Raw genomic sequence first — 25,150 nt, 5'->3', positions numbered from 1 at the left:
TTATTTTAAATGAATAGAAGAAATAAAAAAAAAAATTTCTCTTGTCATACATCTTTCTAATATTAAAGTGGGATATTTAAATATTCCCTACATTTATTAGATAAGTTTGTAAGGTTTGATTTCATTTTTTTTAATATTTCATTATAATGGCACCTAGAACTTTTCCTTTATATTTTAAGTTTGAAGAAATTGTGATTAGAGTGAGCAAGGGTGACACTTACAAACAAGGCTCTCAATTATGGGCCAAATTATTTCCACAAGGTATGGATTTTGAAGCACTGTGAATGTTGTTCTTCAAGTTTCACATTATGATAATGCATGCATATGGTTAAAGTAATTTAGTCTTATAGGTTAGTTTTAGGATAGATTTTATCTAAAATCATGGTAAGAAGTCAGGTGAATATTTCTTACATCTTTCACGAGATTAAAATGGTTAATATTTAGAATTTTAACAAAAGTATTTTTTCTTTTTTTTTAAGAAGTTATATAAGCATTTTCATTTTTCATGGTCCTTGTTATGTTCAACATTTTATTTTTTATTTTTTTCTAGAATAGATATTCCTTATTATATTATAAATAGAAAGTTTTGATATCTATGTGGGTTGAATTTATTGGTGTGACTCTTCATCATTCATTTTATAATTATTTTACCTCCTTTGTTGGGAGGGTGATTTATGCTCAAATAAATAAGTTTTATTTAGTTCAACTAGAATGTAGGGTTTGTGTGGAATTAAAATTCTATAATAATCTAAAGGAAACCATTAATATAAATAGTGGTGATGTGCATCAAGTAAAACATATTTTATATATCAACCATCCTAGCACTTGATATATTTTTCAATCCTCATTGACAAGAAAATGTACACCAATGGTCAATTTATTTCTATGTTAAAGTTGTGTATGACACTAGTGCGATGCTTAAGGTAGAGGATTAGAACATGCGTTAAGCATATAAAAATAAATAAAATAAAATATTGACATGTATTCATTCTTTATACACATTTTGAATCTCATAAAATTCTCATATATTCATTATATAATTATATTATACAGTGTCAAATTTTCTTCATATATCCCCTATTATATATCGTATTTCATTCTAGTATCTCTTCTATCCTATTATATTATGTTTTGTTACATTTAGCTACCTCATGTGTGGTACGATTATGCCTCTCTCTCTCTCTCTCTCTCTCTCTCTCTCTCTCTCTCTCTCTCTCTCTCTCTCTCTCTCTCTCTCTCTCTCTCTCTCTCTCTCTCTCTCTCTCTCTCTCTATATATATATATATATATATATATATAGGGATGTGTCCCTATCATTATTCCTTAATAGTTGTTCTCTTTTAAAGCTCGAACAATTCTTCTTAATGTATCACATTTTTTACCTTTCACTTGTGATAGCCTTGGCTATCTTCAATCTAAATGAGTACAAATTATCTCAATGTTAGCCTATGGTACCTTTTGTGGGTTTTTACCATTAACATCCATTAGGCCACCCTTTTAAGTTTTCAAGCTAATGGGATTAGATCTAACTTGTCCTATCAAATTTCATGTATTAAACCATGTCTTATTCTCAAGGCATTGCAACTCTATCCTCCAACTCATCCAAAAAGAAAATTATGATACTATATAGGTAATATGACCTATTAAAATGTAAATTTTTCTTACTATAAACATTATGCATTGGCAGTATTCTGGAAAAATTAAATTTTGAAATACATAAAAATGCTTAAGGTAGTATTCTCTTTTAGATAACATCACTTGATTGTATGGATTTTTCCAATTTATACTGGCCTTTTATACCATACCTACACCTTGAGCTCTATGATTGTGTCATCTAGCTCACCTAATGAATGGTTTTATTGGATATCGATGTCAATGTGTTAGCTTTATCAATTAGGAGTTTTAACATGATCTAATTTCATCGTAATTTCATCACCCTTTTAAGTTGCATAATTTGATGTTTGAGCCAAGCATGTTGAGCCTGGAGTCATTCAAATTGGAAATGTATTTTTTTTTATGTGCAAATTGTGTCTCATCTACATCTTTTGTGGTATTATAGGTCTTGGGGGTCTACAAAATATAATTTTCAATATTATCAAGTTATATATTTAAATATTTAGTAGACCTGGGCCAACCTAAACAGAATTAATAAAGTTTATTTATGTATCTATAATATTTTCATATTCTTGATCTATATATTAATTTTTACATATTTTATGATAAATTTGGTCCTTATTTTTGTCAGTCTTTCTTGTTCATAAGTATTAAGTTTCTAAACTTATATTAATAATATATTTATTGTTGACAATTGACACTCATCCAGTGAATTTTAGTGCATGAATAATTGTTTAAGGTTGTCATTGATGGAAATTCTTCATGAGAATCCTATCCGGTAGCTATAGTTCTTGGAGAAATGCTCTGGTAACCGGTAATTTAGGTTGAGAAGAGAATTTTTTATCCGGAATCTTTCTGATGATTTCAGTGGTGATATTTGTGTATGGGGTGATAGGGCCGACTTGTGAAAGCCTTTTTGGCATCATTTGATGGATCAACATATGTTTTGTTGATCTGATTCAAGCCAACTCATGAATACATGTTACATCAACAAGCTGACTTGATAAATGATTATTTTGTGATTGGGGATATATAAGACCGATGGAGAAGATCTTTTTGGTGTTTGATATGATAGTATGCGAGCTAGTAGTGATCGAGAATTCCTTTTGGCATAGTTTCATGTGCACATTCTTGATCCAATAGCTAACTGAGATAAAAAATAGAGCAGGGTTGCAAAAGGGATATAGTCAAGGTTTTGCACTTAACTGGAACTCATCCAAGCATTGTTAGATGCTATTTTGGAGTTCAATCATTATAATTCACTACTATAATTGATATGTAAGGCAGTGAGCCTTTTGACAATGTAGCCCTTATTGTAATTGAGTTGTAAGCTCTAAGCAGTGTGCTTGAATGCTTGTGCATTCCCCTTCATGTAATATTATTTTTCTACTAGCCATAATAGAACAATATTGTGGGTTCAATCCCACTGTGGTTTTCCCATTTGGGTTTCCATGTAAAAATCTCGGTGTTATGATTTTGTGGTTGATTGTTTTATGTTTTTGCATTTCAGTTTCATGCTTATGCTTCCAGTGGTTTAAGGTTAAGTCAACAAATTTAATAACCGGTAGAACACTTATTCAACCACCCCCCCCCCCCCCCCCACCGCTCAGTGTTCCTTGATTCCAACAATTGGTATAAGAGCCTAGTTCCTCTAAGGAAGCCTAATCATTTGAGGAAGGTCTGAGAGATTGAATCAATGGATTTTGATTTTCAAAGACAACTTTGTGTGGCACTTGAGGATCTTGATGCAACAAGAAATGAGATAAGTTCCTTGAAAGAAACCTGAATGCGGCAGAAGATTTTATTAATGATTTGAAAGATCAGCTCAACACTTCTAGAGACAAGAGGAAAGAGTTGATGAACAAGCTAAAGGATAAAGAAGATCAATGCATGGAAAATCAGGACAAAGTTGATGAATGTGATAAGCTTTCTAGAGAGAATGTTGTGTTGAAGAATGAGATGCAATCCATTGTGATGAAGCTAACTAAGGAGATTTAAGAACGGAAGAAGAATGAAGAGAATTTGACTCAATCATTGAAGGATAGAGTAGATGAATGCTTCAGGCTTACCTATGAGAATGACTAGTTGAAGCTTGAGTTGACACAATTGAGGAATAATGGTGAAGAAATTGAGAGATAGATTGTTACCCTAGGAGATGAACTTGCTACTGCAAATGAATATAAATAAAAATTCAAAGCTAGATTAGGAAGGCTTGATGAGATGTTGGAAAGTCATAGACATGGGAAGGACATGAGAGGACTTGGATTTGAGAAAGGAGAATCCTCTAGATCTAGACAAAGCAATGCAAAGCCAAATCAGAAGAAGCGCAAGAATCCTCTAGTAAGATAACCTAATGCTCATAAATTTAATGGTAGAAGATTTACTTACAATAAATTTGGTCATATGGCAAATCAATGTAGAAGTAGGATGAATAATATAAACAATGGTCCTACCTTTATCGATCAGTGTTTCATATGCGATAATTTTGGTCACAAGTCAAATATGTGCAGAGTAGTAATGAATAATTTCCAAAACAAGAGATGTTATGTTTGTGGGATGTTTGGACATATCTCTAACCAGTACAGGATGAGACCAAATCAGATGAAATTCAAACCTATGTAGAGAAATGTTGTTTTCCGTGCATGCAACAAACTTGGTCACATTGCAAAATTTTGCAGAAGCAAAAATGTGAACAAGAGTGCTCCGGTAGACAAGAAAAAAACTAATGATAAAGGAAAGGAAAAGGTAGAGGAGATCAAAGAAAAGCATGAGAAGATGTGGGTCAGAAAATATGAATCCAAGGCGGACAATGGATCTACACCTGAATTTGGTGCAAAATCTTCATTCGTTAACTAAGGCATTTGGTCTTAGGGGTTGGCATCTTCATGCAAAATCTTGTAGAACCCCCTTGGATAGATCTGATCGATCATGGTTGATTGAAAATGCTTAGAGATGATTATCCAGATCTTTAGATCATCTGGTGAGTTGATTGATGCTGGACAGGGCATCCAGTTGAACCTTATCAATGCATTTATGTCAACTTGAAATTAAGGTTTGTGAGGTTAAAAATGGTAAATGTGAATCATTTCTCATATTGTGAGCGAAGAGTTGAAGTAGCAGAGCGAGGCAAACTAGTTTCCAAGGAGATCAAAGGCTTTGAGGTGATCCAATAGAAGCTATTGTGCATTCATCAAGAACAAGAGGTATTTACAAAAGAACGCTCTTAACCCTAAATTTATTAGAATGGCATCTTCTTCTTCTATCAATATTCCATTGGTAGTAGAGGTTTTAGAGAGAGAAAGGTTGCAATTTAAGAAGCACCAATTTAAGTTTGTAGAAGATGATCCAAACAGTGTCTTCTCATTCGTGCCCAACGGTGTTTTGCATGTTGACTATGTAAGAGCCTATATTCACTATAATATTGAAGAAACCAAAAATGAGGCGATTCTAGCACTTTACAACTAACACCTCCGAGACAGAGATGGAAATATCAAACCAGAATATGCGCAATTGCAAAGGAAGGGTTTCATGCAGTTTGTGTATTTCCCTGTGTTCGATGAGGATGAATGGGTGAGGTTAGTACATCCTAAGATGTGTGCATGATGAATTTATCTGTCTAGACAGGTCATGCAAAATCACTAAGAAAGCCATTCATGCAGTCACCTGTCTACATCAAATCAGTGACAAACCAAATCTGAGGAAGGTAGGTAACACAACTATCACAAAGGTAACCGGTACAAAATTTGACAACAGATGTATGATAATTGATGATATTTTAGAGCATGATGTGAGATTTGTATCCACGATCACTGGCTACAAGGTCTACCATCTAGTAGACTGAACTCAGTTTCTGGAACAACCATTTATGCAACATACCAAATGGTGAAGGAAGACATTCAATATGATCTTTCTTTAGTCCTTCTTGAGGAGCTCCTGAGCAATTTAAAGAAGATAAAATCTTATAAGAAGAATGTATTTAAGTTTAATTCTTTAGTTGTTTGTCTAGCATTGTACTTCATGAACTAAATTCCTACTACAGGCAGAGTGCAATGGGCATTTGATTTAACAATGGCCACCCAGATCAAACAAGGTTTGCAAAGATTGGGAAATAAATAAAATCAAACAGCAGCCTTGTGGAGTTTCTTTAAGACTTTCCAAGACCGAATGAAAGATAGAGAAAGGATTCCTAAAGAGATTGTTGAGAAATATGAGAACACTATCTGCTTCATGGTGGACAAAGACCAATGTCACATGGAAGTTGTGGAGCCCAGGATAGTCAGGATCTTGCCAATGGGTTATGAGGTGGATGGTCAGACCCTTGAAGTTTATGTTCAACACCTTCTAAGAAAACTGGTGGATCCAAATGAACCAAGGTTTAGCACCTTTAAGGAAAAAGATATGGAGTTGCACAAGAAGTTCATTGAGCCTGCAAGAAAGAGAAAAGTGTCTAAAATGGCTGAAGAAGAGGTAGTGAAGAAAGCAAGGCAAAAGCATGCTCAGATGGAAGATAAGGATTAATCCAAGAAGCCCAAGGTTGAACCGGTTCCCTCCAAAGAAAAACCAAAGGAGACCAAGTCTGCCTCTACTCCGGTAATACCATCAATAGGATAGAGCTCGTCCAAAAAGGGAGTTTTGAAGAAAAAGGAGAAACCCAAATGAACCTATGTTTTTGTATCTCTGGTGGCATCTGAGACTGAATTAGATGAAGAAGTAGCAAAGGCCAAATAGAAAGGAGAATTTGTAAGGGTGGTGAGGAAACCACAATCCGGTGGTGCAGTGCATAGAAAGAAAGCAAAGTCAGAACCTACCCTTATTGGAAGGCCCAAGAGGGGAAGGAAGCTCAGAACACAACTTGATGAAGATCTTGAAACTGGTAACTTGCAAGGTAAGTATACATTTGTTCCTCCAATGAAAACAAATCAATTGATTGACGAGATAATTTTAGATGAAAAATTGAAGAACATTGGAGCATACTATGAAAATCTTGTTGAGGAAGATCAAAGAAAAGTTGAGGAAGTTGTTGTTTTGTACTTACACAGATTTAGTAAAACCTTGATTGAACTAGAGCATAGCATCCCTAAGAATCTGTATAATATTATTGATACAAGTAGGTTGACAACTAGTAAAATAGATAAAGAAATGAAAGAGAGAGAGAGAGAGAGAGAGAGAGAGAGAGAGAGAGAGAGAGAGAGAGAGAGAGAATTGATCAATATTTGTACCTATATCTCCCAAGATGAATCCAAAAGGCTCATTGAGGAAGCAAATAGGAAAGAATTCAGAAGCAGGAATAGGGTAAACAGATTAATGATTGGCAGGGTTAAAGAAGTAAGAAAATAAATTGAAGAAATCTAGAGAAGGATCATAAAGAACAACCCTTTATATAGTGATGCAGTTTAAACTTCCCATTTGAAAGTAAAGGAAGGTGTCTCTAGTAATCAGAAGGATGAAACTCAGACACAGGGACATCCAAAAGATCAAGGTCATGTAACCCTTGATGTTGAGATCAGTGTGAATCCTCCGATGGTAGACAATATTGAAGAAGTACCTGAGATTCTAAAGGATGACACTGCACCAAGTGGTAACACCGATGCTCAGGATAAAGGGAATGATGCTAAGGAAAAGGAACCTAAGAAGACAAAGGTGTAGGGTTCTAACATAGATAAAGGGAAGAGAGTTGTTGAAGCTCCGACAATTGACACTCCTCCAGTCAAAGGGACAAGGACCCCACCTCAAATCTCAATCAATCTTGATGGGCCCCTTGATATTGGACAAATGTCATGCTGAGAAGCTAATGATTGTAGCAATAGTACAAGCTCAATCCAATCAAGATTTGGTCAAATAAGGAAATGAAGACAAAAAGCTTATTCAAATGGTTGTTGATGTGTTTGTAGAAAATAGTGTTGGATACAACACTAGATCCTAACTCTAACTCCTCCAGAAAACTATTTCAGTTGATAGTAATATAAACACCAATTTTGAAACCTTGGAGAAGACCACCACCAAGTGGGTACGAGACAGATTTAAAGAGTTTCGTATGCAAACATTCTAGAAAATGATAGAGGATGACAAAGTAAGATTGAATAAAGGTTTGCAGAGAATCTCTGAAGCACTAACAAAAGGTGGTAATATATATAAGTCTTGTCTAATTTTTCCAAAGTTCAGAGCTGACATAGACAAGCAAATAAGTATCTACTAGGGTAAGCTAGCTGGTATTTCACAATCTTTTGATTCTAATGTATCCCTAACCAACAGTATAAAAGGGTAGGTAATGGCTCTCAATGATCAGATCTCGAGCCTAAACATAGAGAAGGATAGAATTGTTAGACACAATGCACCACTGAGAGGGGGAAGGGGTATATTAGTGGTTCTCAAATCTTTTCTTCTTACTAATCCTATGTGAGCATAGATCTACCTCAATGCAGACTGACTGGTTAGTGGAGAGACCAACACAAATACAATCACACAAGGGACATCACATAACACTAGCATAGATGAGGAAAACCCAAAATGGGAAAAACCTCGGTGATCAATGTTGCTAGAGTCTACTGCTCCAATCTAGCCTCATAATGAAAGCACAGTTACAAAGTTTAGGGCACCAACCCAAGGAGCAGCAACCTAAGGAGCTACAACCCCTACCTGATTTATGGGCTACAACCCAAAGGAGCTACAACCCCTACCTTTAGGGCATCTACCCAAGGAGCACCAACCCCTGCATCGAGCTACAACTCAGTGTTCACAATATAAACATCAAATACATAAGTAGTTATCTTGTTACAAGTGAATCTTGTAACCTTATCATATGTCTTACTCTGTCAATGAGATACCTTCTCTGCTACACCGACTCACCCTTTTGCTGCTCTCTCCTACTGCTTAACTGTCAATGAACTCTACCGGTACTCTTATCCTCTTCTTCTACTCTACTGGATCTCCACCTTACTCTCTGCTCTTCACTGGTATAACACTTTACCAATTCATTTTCTTCTTTCTCTACAGCCTCCTTCACTTCTGCTGCTCTACATGTATGAACACTATAGATTCTTCTCTCCTACCGGTTGAACGCTTCAACCAGGTTCTCCCTCACTCTCACTCACTTCTCAGATGCTCATAAAGCACTTGTCTAATTTTCTCTAACCTACAGAAGTATCACACTTTGCAATAGCACCGCATTCTTCTACTATAGTAACCACCTAATAATGTCTTTTTCCTTCATCTTTATAGACTGGCTTCCTGCCAAAAGACCATTTCAAAAATCTGGCAGGGTAAGTGCACAAAGTTGTGTCCACTTAGTGTGGAATTTTTACACTAAGAAAAAAAAGGCAAATCTCATGGAATGCATGAGAAATGAAACAGGATCCCGTTTCACGTCGGGATCCCGAGCCAAAATTTGAAACGGGATCCCGAGCCAAAATTTGAAACGGGATCCCGTTTAGCTTCGAGATCCCGAGCCTAGATCTAAGAAATGGGATCTTGTTTCAAAAACAAAACGGGATCCCATTTTAAAACGGGATCCCATTCTAAAACTAGGTCCCATTTCAAAAACAAAATTGGATCCCGTTTCCTTTAATAAAAAATTAAGAAAAATATTTTTAAAAAAAAATTAAATTTTTTTTCTTTTAATTTTTTTAATAAAAAATACAAGCTATATATACATGAAATATAAAATTTATATATAAGTAACATTTCTCTTTGTCTTTTTTGTCCTTTCTATCTCACTTTGTCCCCTCTCTCCCAAAATCTAAAACTATGTCTCTACCTCTCTCTCACATCCTTAACTCTTTACTCTTTATCTTCGCTATCTCTATACACCTCCCCTTACCCCCTACCTACCTATATATTTCTCTATATATACATCTCTACCTCTCTCTTAACGTACCATCTCTCTCTCCCAACCAACTTATATTTCTCTACATATGTCATAATAGGTCCTACTAAGGGGTCTTATGTCATAATAGGTCCTAGTAAGAGGTATATTGTCTTAATAGATCCCCTTAAGGGGTCTTATGACATAATAGGACATATTATGTCATAATAGGTCATATTTTATCATAATAAGACCTATTATGTCACAATGGGACCTATTATGACATAATAGGTCATATTATGACATTATAGGTCATATTATGACATTATAGGTCCTATTATGACATAATACCCCTTAACAAGTCCTAGTAAGGGGTATAAAGTCATAATAGGTCTTCTTAAGGGGTTTTATGAAATAATATGACCTATGATGTCATAATAGGACCTATGATGACATAATAGGACCTATTACATCATCATAGATCTTATTATGTCATTATTAGTCCTATTATGACATAATACCCTTTAACGGGTCCTACGAAGGGGTATGATGTCATAATAGGTCCTCTTAAGGGGTCTTATGACATTATAAGACCTATTATGACATAATAGGTCCTAATATGTGATAATCAATCTTATTATGTCATAATAGATCCTACTTAGGGGTCTTATGTCATAATAGGTCATGTTAAGGGGTCTTATGACATAATAGGTCGTATTATGACATAATAGGTCGTATTATGTCATAATAGGACCTATTATGTCACAATAGGACCTATTATGTCACAATAGGTCATATTATGACATTATAGGTCCTATTATGTCACAATAGGTCTTGTTATGACATAATACCCTCAACTCTATCTAAACATACCATCTCTCTCTTTCAACCAACTTATCTTTCTCTACATATGTCGTAATAGGTCCTACTAAAGGGTCTTATGTCATAATAGGTCCTCTTAAGGGGTCTTATGATATAATAGGTCGTATTATGACATAATAGGTCGTATTATGACATAATAGGTCGTATTATGACATAATAAGTCGTATTATGTCATAATAGGACCTATTGTGACATAATAGGTTGTATTATGACATTAAAGGTCCTATTATATCACAATAGGTCCTATTATGACATAATACCCCTTAACATGTCCTAGTAAGGGGTATAAAAGTCATAATAGGTCCTCTTAAGGGGCTTTATGACATAATATGACCTATGATGTCATAATAGGACCTCTGATGACACAACAGGACCTATTACATCATCATAGATCATATTATGTCATAATTGGTCCTTTTATGACATAATACCCTTTAACAAGTCCTACTAAGGGGCATAATGTTATAATAGGTCCTCTTAAGGGGTCTTATAACATAATAGGACCAATTATGACATAACAGGTTCTCTTAAAGGGTCTTATGACATTATAGGACCTATATGACATAATAGGTCCTATTATATGATAATCGATCCTATTATGTCATAATAGGTCCTACTAAGGGGTCGTATGTCATAATAGGTCTTAGTAAGAGGTATACTGTCATAATAGGTCCTCTTAAGGGGTATTATGACACAAAAGGACCTATTATGTCACAAAAGGACCTATTATGACATAATAGGTCGTATTATGACATTATAGGTCGTATTATGACATTATAGGTCTTGTTATGACATAATACCCCTTAACAAGTCCTACTAAGGGGTATAAAGTCATAATAGTTCCTCTTAAGGGATTTTATGACATAATATGACCTATGATGTCATAATAGGACCTATGATGACATAATATGACCTATTATGTCATCATAGGTCCTATTATGTCATAATCAGTCCTATTATGACATAATACCCTTCAATAGGTCCTACTAAGGGGTATAATGTAATAATACATCCTCTTAAGGGGTCTTATGACATTATAGGACCTATTATGACATAATAGGTCTTACTAAGGGGTCTTAAGTCATAATAGTTCCTATTAAGAGGTATAATATCATAATAGATCCTTTTGAGGGGTCTTATGACATAATAGGACCTATTATGATGTAATAGGTCGTATTATGTCACAATAGGACCCATTATGACACAATATGACCTATTATGACACATTAGGACCTATTATGTACCAATGGGACTTATTATGACATAATAGGTTGACATTATAGGTCCTATTACGTCACAATTTATAAGATCTTCTAAAATCTAGAATCTGTATTATAACTCTTAGAGATCTGAAACCATTCTCAAACATCCTACTAATATATACATAAAATATAACTTAAAGTTTAAGAAAGGAAAAAGACAAAGGGAAATGTGACTTAAACTTAAATTTTATATTTCATGTATATATAGTTTGTTTTTTTTATTAAAAAAAAAAAAATTAAATTTAAAAAAAAAAAAAATTAGAAAAAGGGAAACAGGATCCCGTTTTGTTTTTTAAACGGGATCCCGTTTGCTAATCATTTTTTTAATTATTTTTAAAAATGAAACAAGATCCCATTTCTAAAAATTTCAACTTTGGTTCAGTTGTAGCTTCGGTTTTAGCTTGGGAAATGGCTTGGAGAGCCAACCCTTAGGCTTGGACCTGATTTGACCTACAACTTGAAGGCCAACTCAATCTTCATATAAAATAATGACTTCAAAAATATATCTGAACACCAAATTTTCAGAATTTTTTTAAACAATGAAAACCCATTATATTAGAGACTGTCTAGATTCTAAATATGTAATTTTAAAAAAAATTGATCAATATTTTTATTTTTAAAATAATTACTAATGAAAGAGGTCTATAAATTCGAAATAACATGGTTTTTTAGTTTTTTAATAACTTTTTTGTTTCAAAGTTTTTTGAAAAAAAAATTATATGGCATCAAACTAGAGACAATTCTATACAGTTTTCAAAAAAAAATAAAAATGTTAAGTTTAGGTCAAATTATGCTTGCCGTACACAAGAATTTTTCAAAACAATGATTATGCCCAATAAAAAATTAACAAAATAAAAAAATATGCAGAAAAAAATTACAAAAAAATATTGTCATCAAAGGTGAGTGAGTTGTGGATATTTTCCCAAAAGGATTTATAAAAATAATTTCATTTAGGTCAAATTATGCTTGTCGTACATGGGCATGGTATGGTCCTAAAAAGTGACTTTTAAACTATAGGTTTTAGTAATGCCTATTCAAACTTCATTTTTAAGATCTGTGTATTAAAATAAATTACATATTTGGAAAGTAGACTTTGAGCACTACATTTTCTATTACTGAATTTTTTCAAGATTCATTCTTTAAGTGCCTCAAATATTTAGGTCAAACAGGATGAAATTGAAAAAAAAGGGAAAAAACTTCCACTTTTTGGCCAAAAAGTGGACACAACTTCTTACACTTACTCGACGGTTAGGGTTTCTTCATCACCTTCGAGGCAAACCAAATCTAATAAGATCTTGTCCGATCTGATCTTCCAGACTGCCAGTCTGCAAAAATCTATCATTTATGCACCTCCTTGATCACGCCTTCCATCTTTGGCGATCTGCTTTTTACCCTATCGGCTAATCTCTTGGTCAAACACCATGATTTGGTTGTGTTGTTTCCTTCATCCGCCTCGATCTCCTCAATCGCTCTTAGCTGGCTCATAGTTGTCCTTCAGACCTCGAGCCACAAACCCCTCCAACAATTTGCAACATGTACCATGATTTGTGGGATCTTCTATCACAGTCAACAAACTCTATACCTACCTCATCAATGTACATTCCATCTTTATCTGCTGCAGGTTCTCCACCTCATGCACGTTTGCCATTTCATCTTCTCGTGGCATCACCATCGATATCCACCTTATCAAATTGTTTTGTCGGTTCATGCCTAGTCACCGAACATTCAAACAATCGGTTCCATCTACCGATAAACAAACCCTACTGACATATGATTCCTTGCCAGTTGTCCATCTTGTCACGACCTTTCTTATTCTACCAGTATAACTCTCAAACCGGTCTTCAGACATGACTGACCTTTGCATGCACATTCCCATCAAGTATCTGCACCTTGTCCATGTTAATGATGGACTTACATACCAGTTACAACTCTTGATGACACCATGTCATCACCCTTCTCAAGACTCCATCTTTAATTAGGTCAATCTATTTCTGACTGCATCTTCTTAGTCTTACCTTTTCCCTGATCAATTATGTTCATTCCTCTATTAATTTGTCAAGGTCACAAACACTTCTTACTTCCTCTGAATTGGTATCTCAACATGCCTTATCTATCAGTCCTGATCTCATGCACTTAAGGTGTTTCCTCAATTTACCGGTGGATCTGATGTGAGCCTTCAATTACATGCCTTTACCTCTTCACACTTATGCATACAGTGCATATTAAGAGATAATCTTCACTTACCGGTGGAGTGACACCTTGCCTTTTGCATCCTGCTATGTACTCATGTGGCTGCCCTGTTTGTGTAGCATCTCTTCAAATAGGCACATGTGATCTGATGTGATCACATTCACTGTCAGTCATTGCTTCTCATGATGAGTGCAACTTCATCCGGTTGGAGTCTCATTTTTCTGCAGCCTCATAGCATACCTATGATCTTGTTCATTCTTCAACTCTAGTGTTGATGTGATTTAGGTAATATTTTGCCTCTTCATCACAAACAACTGCTCAAACATCTTTCTATCTCATCAGACAAGTAAGGCACTAACTTGTGTATAGGTGACTCCTGATATCATCTTCCTTACCTTACCGGTGTTCTGCAATACAAGGTGATACCCAAGATGTCACATCTTGTAATCCTCCATAGCAGTGTTGAACATCAATGACAACACAATGCTAACAAGAATTTTGAGAAGAGTTGGTGAACTCCTAAATCTAATTGCCCCCCAGATGGACACCATCTTGAGCAATAAGGTTGATTTCCTGAAGGCTATGGCACAACCCATTTCATCTAAATTGAAGGATGTGGAGATTCATGCTTATGTTTTCAGCGCATTCATCACAGTTTTGGACAACTTGAAGACAGGGTGGGATAACCACCTAGGATTTTTTAAGATTATTTTTGCTGATATCTTCAAGTATGTATAAAGTCTCTCATAGATATTCTTGTACATAGGTTTTGGACAAAACCCTGTCTTTAGCATTGTTGTCAAAGAGGAAGAGTAAAGGTGAAAAATGTATAGAGAATGTTACAGGTTTTTGAGGTCTTGATCTAAGGGGGATCCTTATAAATTATTTTGATCTGGCGTACAGGTTTCAACACAGTCATTTTTCACGAGTGTTGCCATCAATGCCAAAGGGGGAGATTGTTGGCAATTGACACTCATCCAGTGAATTTTGGTGCATGAATAATAGTTTAGGGTTGTCATTTATGGTAACTCTATTGGCAATTTGGAGGAATTGATTATGGTTCTGGTAAAGTGGTTGAACTTTGATGTTGATCTGGAGACTATCTCCGGTATTCTCTGGTGTGTTCTGATTGGTGGAATTGGTTTGGTTCGGTCATTCATGTACATGTTACATTCAATTGGTTCGGGATTTGGTGATCCGTAAGCTATCATATGTTTTAGTAAGCCTTTTGGTTACTGGTAAAGGTTTTACCGACAAATCTTTGTTGAAGATATTTTGATGGATTTGATAAGTGGTGTTGGTGTGGCTTCTAGAAGGTTCTCAGGATGCTGATGGTTATCATGTTTGTGTTCCAATTGATCAATAGTGTTGCATTTGACTTATAGCGATCTATTTTTGGTCTGGTGCTATTCTATTAGGCTATGGACTGGTTTATGTAAAGTGTTGGTGGATGCTCCTAATGCGTTACCGGTTTGATTTATTGTTTGGTTAATGTTGTTTTGGTCTTAGGCCAACTTGGGTTATCATTAGTTTGCAGGTTTATGTAATGGATTTATTGTATTATCATTTAGGTGGCCGACCTAATTGTTTAGGTCCTGGGTTGGTATAAATATGATGTAAGATCTCTTTTGTAGATCGTGGTCATGGATTATGGGATAATCTGTGTGCGAATAAGGTTGTAATCATATGCAGAGGTTTTGGTTGATCTTAGGTGATCGAATTGGGTTTGTGTAAGAGGTTTAAGACCTCTAGCATTTAGCTTAACTAGAACTGTACTCAAGCATATGATATGCTATTCTAGCAGTTCAATCTTATTTCCGAATTGTAGTCCGAAGATTTCTTGTTGTTAGTGAGGCTCCTTTTGTGATGAGTAGTGCACTCTAGGCTATTGGCCTTTCTGCATGTGCAGGCACCTTATATTTCTTCATCTGATCAATGGATAGATGTTGTGGGCCTCCAATCACACTATGGTTTTTCCTCTTTGAAGTTTTCCACATATAAATCTGTGTTATGGTGTTCATCTTTGTGGTTGCATTATTACTTGCTTTTATGCATACTGGTTGCTAAGTTGTTGTGCTTATAAGGTTAAAATTAATCATACTGATAGAACATTGATTCACCCCCCCTCTCAATATTCTTGGATTCCAACAATTGGTATCAAAGCCTGGTGCCTCGAAATAAGTCTAACAGATTGAGAAAGATCCTGTATCTGGAATCTATGGAGATGAGTTTCAGGAAACAACTTGAAGTAGCTCTTGAAGACTATGATGTTGAAATATTGAGGAACACAAGTTCAAGGCCAATTCTGTAAAGCTTGATGAATTATTGAAGAATCAAAGGGATAGTGGAGAGACGAGAGGTCTTGGATTTGAGGATGGAGAAATCTCTGGTACTGCAAATCAGGATGATACATTCAATCGGAAGAACAATCAGGAGAATCCACTAGTCAACCAGAATCAAAGGTCATCAGTAAGACAACCCAATGCACATAAATTTAATGGTAGATGCTTTGTTTGCAATAAGTTTGGTCATATGGCAAGTCAATACAAAAAAAGATTCAATCAGAACAATAATTCATTTACCGCTTAGTATTTCAATTGCAAAAAGTATGGTCATAGGATAACAGATTGTAGAATGAATGTAAAATGTCATACATGTGGAAAATTTGGACATATGGCTAATCAATGTAGGTCAAGAAATGATCAAGGTTACAACAAGGCAATTCAAAAGAACAATGTCACTTGTTACGGGTGGGTGCAAGAAGTTGGGTCCCAATTCTGCGGAAGTTTGTGAGAAAAAAAGTTTTCCGCTAGAAACGAGTGCCAGATTTTTAAGAAATGGACTCCCATTTAACTTCAGGGCCCCGACCCAGAAAAATAAAATGGGTGCCAATTTAGGATCAGACCGCTATAGAGAAACAAGTGCACGATTTTTAGAAATGGGCACACATTTCTAAAAATGGGCACACATTTTTAAAAACGGGCACACGTTTCTAAAAATGGGTAAACGTTTCTAAAAATGGGCACGTGTTTTTTAAAATGCTACAAACTTCAAAACGGGTGCCCATTTTTTGAATTTTAAATAACGGGTGTCTATTTCATAAAAGATGGAGCGGGAAACACACCTATGCCTCAATTTTGGCTTCGGGTTAGGCTCGGTGGGACCAAGCCTATGCTTGGATCTCCAAAAAATGGCTAAGGCACTGGAATACCAGATTTCTACCTTGCCGTAATTTTTTGAAGGTCTTCCTGATCGTATTTTTTGATGAAACGAAAACCCATTAGATTTCTCATTGTCCTAATTTAAAAAATGTAAAATTCATAGTGATATGATTATTTTTACTATTTTTGCATTATTTATTAATCAAAAGTGCTACCTAAATGTAAAATTGTGAGGTTCAATAAAACTTTAATAAATTTTTTGTTTTTAGGTTTTTTGGAAAATAAGTTATATGACATCAATCTACATACAATTATTTTGAAGATTACAAAAAAAATTTAAAAATATGGAATTTTCATCAAATTATGGTGGTCGTACACAAGATGTTTTGAAAATGTACTTTATAGTCAATTAGAAATTAATTAAAAAATAATATTCAATAAAAAAATAAGAAAAAATATTCTCATCAATATTTGGTGTCTTAGCTATCTTTTCCTAGAAGGATTTGCAAAAATTCATTTATTTACATCAAAATATGGTGGTCGTACACGTGTGGTATGGTCCTAAAACAAGCATTTTGAAAAAGTGGTTTTTAAACATGCCTACTAAAAAGCAATTTCTACCATGTGGGCATTGAAATAAATTACATATTTTAAAATTAGACTCTGAGCACTACATTTTCTATTACTAAAGTTTTTCGAGATTCAATCTCTAAGTGCCTCAAATTTTGACATCATAACAACAGAAAATTTGAAAAATGGGGAAAACACTTCCACTTCTTGCAGCGACCCTTATGCATGCAACAAAGTAGGACACATTGCTAAATTTTGTAGAAGCAAGAACCTACTGGCAGGAAATGACAAATCCAATGAGAAAAGAAAACAAAAGGTTGATGATATCTGGAAGGAGCATGAGAAGTGGGTTGGAAAGTTTGTGTTGGCCATTTGGAGGAATTGATTATGTTTTGCATAGATGTTTTATCATTGATTTCAACACTAGCTATTTGGATGCTTTACCGACACCCTTTTGGTCCTGGTATGGTTTGGTTATGGAATTGGCTTATTAGTGATATTCATGCTCATGTTCAGTAAGTTGGTTTTGGTCTGGTGATCGGATGCTATCCTACTTGCTTGGAAGCATGGCTTACGGTTCCAGTGAGGGTTTCACCAGCAGAGCTTTTGGTGAAGATCTTTAGTGATATGCAAAAGTGGTGTTGGTGCAACTTTTGGTATGGATTCAGGATGTTGTTGATGATCTTGTTCCAAACTTGGCGGATGGAGATCATTGCTTTAGCGTGTGGACCTATATTGGGTCTCGGTTGATCTAGGTTATGGATCAGCTTAATGTAACATGTGGATTGGACCTCTCGATGTGTTTCTGGGATGTCTTATGTGTTGGATATTATTTGTTTGGTCTAAGGCCAACATGTTTTGTAATTATGTATTTGGTTTATTGTTTGGTGGTCGACCTAATTGTTTATGGTCGAGGGTTTGTATATATATGATGTAAGATCTCATTGTAGATCATGGTACATATAAGGTCAGATATGGATATGTAATGTACGAATAATATAATATCATTCAGGAAGAGGAATTGGTCGATCATTGGAGATCGAATTGGGTTTATGTTAGAGGATTTAGTCCTCTGGTATTGAGCTTAACTGGAACTGTACTCAGGCATAGGAGATGCTATCTTTGCAGTTCAAACACTTCTTCCGACTTGTAGTCTGGATTTCTATGTAGTTAGTGAGACTCCTTTTTTGATGAGTAGTGTGCACTAGGCTGTTGGCCTTCCTGCAAGTGTAGGCCCCTCAATTGTAATTCACATACTTACTGCAGAAGTACTATTTGGCTATGGGTAGGCTTCCCACCGTGGTTTTTCCCTTTACCGAGTTTTCCACATATAAATCTTGGTGTCATTTGGATGATATTTATTATGTGATTATTGTTTATGCTTAATTGGATTAACTGCTATTCCAGTATTTGGTTTAAGCATTCCGGTATTAATATTTTGGGTTCTGGTATTAAAGTTTTAATTGCTTAAGGTTCTGGTAATCTGTGACAACTGATTCACCCCACCCTCTCAGTTGTCTTCTAGTTATTTGAACTATGTAACAATTGATATCAGAGCATTGGCCCTCTCTGCAAAAAGCTTAACCGCTTGAGGAAGATCCTATGGCGTCTAACAGTTCAAGTTCATCCAGTTCATCTGGAGCTATCTTTTAGAGAGATATTCCTAGGCTTGATGGAACAAATTACACAGTATGGAAGATTTAGATGGAGAACCATCTGAGATGTCTTGGCAAGGAGATTTGGGAGATAACACAGAATGGTGTCCCACCTCATAATCCAGCATCTGGCAATCCTCCTCCGGCAAACTTGGAGAAGGATCTTGAGAATGATTGTAGAGCAAGAGAAACCCTCTTGTGTGCACTTTCTGATCAGCAAATAATGGGATTAACTGACAAATCATCTGGAAAGGCTATATGGGATAATTTGGAGACTCTTAATGAAGGTGACCCTACAGTGAAGATTGCTAAACTTGATGGTTACCAGGTGAGATATGAAAACCTAAAGATGGAAGAAGATGAAAGGATTACTGCATTCATGGAAAGGGTAAATGAGATTGTTATGGGAATTCAATGTTGTGGTGGAACTTTGAGAAAAGATGAAATTGTTTCTAAAGTTTTGAGAGCCCTACCACCAGCTTACAAGATGATGGCTACTGCTATTAATGAATTGAGAACAATGGCTAATACATCTGTCAATAGAGATACCTTGGTTGGGAAACTATTTGCTTTTGAGCTTGAATAATTTGGACCTTCTCGAGCTGTAAAGTCTGAACCTGCTTTTCATGCATTTGCAAGATCAACCGGTAAGCAAGATTGGAAAGCTTTAAATGCAAAGGAATTGGATGATATGAAGAGAGAAGATGAAGAATTTGAGCAACTTGAAGCTCTATTTTCTAGATACCTAAAGGACCGGTAGGAAGTAAGTATGAAGGAAAAACAACTTTTAAATGTTTTGCATGTAATAAGATTGGTCATTTTGCATCTAGATGTCCTGAAAGGAATTCAAGATTTGAAGAAAGAGTTAGAAGATCATTTAAGCCTAACCCTAGATATCAGAACAAGTATAAGTACAAGGAAAAAAAAACAAATCATGCTACATAGCGGATGAGGAAGGCATTACTGATTCTAATGATGAACTGACATAAGATTTTGCTAGTGGTTCCGACAATGGAAAGGAATGGGTGTTCCTAGCTATCAAGGAAGATGTTCCGGCATTGGAAGTGAATGTACCTGAAGAGAAGGCACTTGCTGCTAAAATTGAAGACAAGGATGAATGGGTAATTGACAGTGGTAGTTCACATCATATGACTAGAGACAGAGGGAATTTTCTATCTTTGCAAGAATTTGATGACGGTCTGGTTAGGTTTGGAGATGACAAAGCATGTATGATCAAAGGAAAAGGAACTATATCATTGGATGGTAAGAACAATATTGATAAATGTTTATTATGTTGAAGGTTTAAGGCATAATCTAATAAATTCACACATTAATAAAAAGTACTTTTCCAACATTCTAAAAACTCATTTGATATGTTGGGTGATCATATTTTGCATGAAAAATCTATTTTCATGAAAAATCTAGATATTTATAAATTGTTCATGTTTTTAAGTAAACAAGTCCATTCCAAAGTTAGGTCTATCAAGTTTTACCATCTCAAGAATCTAAACTATATTCAAAACCATAAAGAGGGACAATGCTAAAATGTCAATCTAAGGGCTTACACTTAAAGAAGCTTTGTTTTTATCATCAAAGATTTTGGTGTGGATAAAGATTGACACACATGCCACCCCTTTTCACAACTGTAATCTATTTGGGGTTATTTATAGCATGCACAATGTGAGAGAGACTAATAATATAGAACAAAATCTCAATCATGTATATGTGTTATTATATAGCTAGCTTAGAAAGTAGGTTCAACAAATATAACAACCACAAACTGTAGAACAATATGAGACTAAATTTATTGATATTATTAATATTGGAGAGAAATGAGAACACATCAACATGGAAAACTTCCATCCCGAACCTACTTTCAAACTAAAAAATATTTTGAATAACTTAAAATAATTTTGTAACACCATTCTTATAATTATTATTCACAAATGATTGCTTGCAATACATGCACTTGAAAAACATATTCATGTGTATGACACGGTACATGTATACACACCTAGGCACATGAATACATAAACTATTTCTGAACTTTATTCTATACATTATATTATTCAACCCCGCATTTTTATTTGTTTGACATAGTACCAGTCCCCAAACACCATAAGGATTTGCTGACCATAAGAGGCAACTTTACATTGGAAAACTCTACAAATACCAGGCGAATATAGAAGAAAAGACTAGGATAATGATTTAGTTGTAAGGAAAAAAAAGTAAGCGTTTTGAACTTTGATTTGATGAACATCCAATAAGACACGAGGCCTTTCAATTTTAAATAATTTAGTGTATTTTTTTTTTATCTGTTTTGATGATGGATTATAATGTTTGGTCTGAAATGATGGCGACAAAAAATTCTACAAGAAAAATGGATATAAATTTGATAGCCCTCAAACTTTAAATTGTTGCAACCCTTATAAATAATGCCAGATATCATTGGTACCAATCTCCAACAGTACTCTTCATTAAAATGACTATAAATCCTACATGCCTTCTATCTTCCTTAGAATAGATCTATTTTTGTTATGCTGCTTAGCTTCATCCTGTAGACTTGTTACAGCATCCATGGATATCAAATCTTTTGCAATATAGAAGAGAATTCACCAAAGTACTTTTAATAATATAGCTAAAGACAATTTCAGTGTGGTGGAAAGAAAATGGTGGAAAGAAAAGTAACATCCAGAAGGATTTGAAGAATACAGGGATGGATGGAGCAAAGGAAATTCTTCACCTCATTCCTTACTGGTTCATCAGGAAACCCAGTAAATAGGTACTCCTAGCAAGTTAATGTGAAAAAAATATAATTGAAAGGATCGGAAGTGCAAGTAAATAAATGCAACGATGGAATCCCCGTGATTAGCAGGAAAGCAATTAAGAAATTTTCCTTGTAATCGATCAAAATTAGAGAGTATTTCATAAATTTATGGTGTAAAATTACAGGGGAGAGTAATGCAGCTGGTGAAAAGCTAATGACTTAGGGTTATATCAAAAATCTGTTTTTTCATGGTACAAATTAAGCAACTTCAAAAAGAGAAGGAATAAGAGACCACACCTCACAGAGTTGTTCATAAATTCCATCGCCTGAGATGAGGATTTCCTAATGAAAGCTACTCGGTAATTTTCCCCAATTGAGATTCAGTCAGACCTAAGCTAGTCCTCCCGCAAGCTGGAAAAGCAAACCCTGAAGAATTCCAAGAGTCAAGATTTTAGGAAATTACGCTTTTTCGGTAAATGAATCCAATCTGAGTATGAAAAACTTCAAAATCCTAAAATTGAATCCGGAAAACCTAAAAACAAAATGTATTGACTGCATAAAACTCCTTTTCTGAATTCTTAATGTTTCAATCAAACTTTTATCTTACCGATTGAGTCTGCTTCATTAACCATCAACAATCTAAAGATCCGAACAGAGTACTCAGAACATATTGTAGCGGATTCTAGCCTCCAAATTCTTCTAATCTATGTCATCTCTGATTTGCTCTTCACCAAACAAAATAAAGCTTAATTGATTTCAGCTCTTTCCTTTTGTCAAATAACTCTCAATTCACCATTCAATTCGAAGGCTTTCCTGATTTTCTCTCCACTGTAAGTCTACCGAACCAAATTGAAGCCTCATTTATTTTGAATCTATTTCTTGCAAGAAAAAATCTTAACTGAAAAGTTGCCAGACTTTGCAGTTTACTGTATAATCTTTCTCTATCCTTCACTTAAAAGCATAAAATGCTTACAAAATCTCCGCCTTGTATCAGAATTTCCAGCAAATTTTGGTGCAACAGGTCATACTGTTTCATTGAAACGTATAAGACTGCAACTATTATGCTTCTTTAGCGGGAGTCGAACCTGTATTCTCCGACGCTTTTTTGGATGATACCTGAACCAAGAAACGTTTATATTATTTAATCATTCCTTAAATTTTAGGAAAGTATAAAGTAAAAATTAAAATATTTCTTCAGATAAAATTAAAATTATATATAATAAATATGTATATACATATTCTCTATTTCTATATAATGTTTATATAAAATTAATATTCTATGTTGGTTTATTTATCTCTTACAAAATTTATGTAAAACATATTAAGAGAGGTTAGTCTCTTAGAATTTATTTCACTTAATTTAGTTAAAAATATATATCTTGAATTTCATTTCTCTTTATATCTTTATACAATTCTTTTAAAAATTAGCATGTTAATCTTATTATATTTAAAAAAAAAATTACTTGCTTTCAAATAAATGAGATTCTATTGTGTTTCATGTGTATTAAAAAATTACTTAATAAGTCAAATGATTTAAATACATATAATAAATAATTTTATTAAGATTTGTTGTGTTAAAGAACAATAGATAATAAGATATAATTTATAATTGTTGAAATTTAAATTAATTTAAATTTCAGATATTTTGTTTCTATATTTATATTGTTATATTAAAAATTGTTTATATTAATAGAATTATAGAATTGAAGGTAGTGATTTTATTTTCTAATGTTTCTATTTTAAAAGTGTCGACATCTAAAATTGGCTAAAGCTTTCTTATGTCATCATCCTTTCATCATTTTTCCTCTATCTACATTAATTAAATAATTTTTTACTATTTATTTAACTAATTTTTCCTTCATTAATTAAATAATATTTATTATTTAATGTATTCATCAAATTTTCTTCATTATTAATTAAATAATTTTATTATTTAATTAATGTTTTCTTATAATTAAATAATATTCAAAAATCAATTAGCTGACACTTCCTCTTAAAATTAAATAAATTTCAAAGAACCAAAAAAACAAATTAAATTAATGCTTTATTTATTTCCTATATGCATTGCATCCCTTTTTATTCTTCTACTTCATCAATCCATGTGTTAATTTTAGGTCCTATTCTCTCCCAAATTTTCTCATCCATGATCTTTCTAATTAATCTTCATCATTAATCAAATGTTAAGTGAGGCATTTGAATAAGACCTACACTCATTCATGCTCAACCCTCTACACCCCCCGCCCACCCCCCTAACACTCTTATTATAAAATCACTAGCATTGTCATCAAAGGAGCACCATCCTAGCATTTTTATGAGTACTATCATTATCAAGAAAGCATCTATCAAGCATCCATTATCAACCATCAAGACATCATCTTATTATGTTGATATCAAGGTTATGCTAAAAATTAGAGAGTAATCTACATCAAATCAGTCAAGCAATATCAAGTAACAATGGAACAATCTAAGTCTCTGCTACATGGTATTATTGTTCATCATTTGATCTGTACATGGATCTTAAAATTTATTGCCTGGGTGTGAGTGTGAATCTTTCATTGCATTGTTTCAATTCTATTTGTAATCATATTTTCATATCACCACAAAAAGGAAAATCACTTCATTGACATTTGAGCATTTCAACTGTGTCATAGAGATTTTATTATTATTTGCATACTTGTTTCTTTAAAGGGATTATTTATATATGTTACTAGTTTTATTTTAAGTAGTTTAATTTTTAAAATAATAGTATTCAATCAAATAAAATTTGAGTAGATTCAGTAGTAAAATATTTAATTATTATAAAGAAATGTGTGTACAAATATTTAAATGGTTAAATTAAAAATTAAATTTAGCTATTGAATATGTATATTATTATTTATATTATTTTTTTTTAAAATCATATTATGAAAAAAATAGTAACATTTCAATGGGGATAGTTTAAAACCCAAGCCCTTAGTAATCTAAATTTTTATGACATTTCTTTGGTCAATTCAACTTCTATGCAAGATATGGTGGAAGTGGTTAACTAGAAGATGCATAATATGATATTGATACAAGATGCCTTCAAAGATGAAAGCAACTCATAAGAAGTTTTTTATTGAAATCAATAAATAAAATATTAAAGTGGCAATTTTGAGAAATAGATAGAAAATTTAGAAATAAGTAAATCTTGAAGAATACAAACTCATCTTCCAAAACTAGAATTACCTTACCAAATTTAGCAAGGTAGATGTTGAGAACAAGGATCA

General features: G+C 34.0%; 1 protein-coding gene across 1 annotated transcript in view; it reads right to left on the bottom strand.

The window, feature by feature from the left end:
- LOC131033824 (protein CNGC15b) overlaps window positions 1–22,977 on the bottom strand; it is an 80,042-nt gene extending 57,065 nt beyond the window's left edge. Inside the window, exons 1-2 of the mRNA XM_057965111.2 lie at window positions 22,510–22,977; window positions 22,200–22,328 (exon numbers count right to left, since the gene is read on the bottom strand). Coding sequence (XP_057821094.2) covers window positions 22,200–22,225 — 26 coding nt within the window. The 5' untranslated portion in view covers window positions 22,226–22,328; window positions 22,510–22,977. The remainder of the gene's footprint in view (window positions 1–22,199; window positions 22,329–22,509) is intronic.
- Window positions 22,978–25,150: the final 2,173 nt, after the last annotated feature.

This window comes from Cryptomeria japonica, chromosome 5 (assembly GCF_030272615.1).
Source record: "Cryptomeria japonica chromosome 5, Sugi_1.0, whole genome shotgun sequence".
Classification (NCBI taxonomy): domain Eukaryota; kingdom Viridiplantae; phylum Streptophyta; class Pinopsida; order Cupressales; family Cupressaceae; genus Cryptomeria; species Cryptomeria japonica.
Note: the sequence above shows the minus strand (reverse complement) of the source record. Positions and strands in the feature narration are given on the sequence as shown.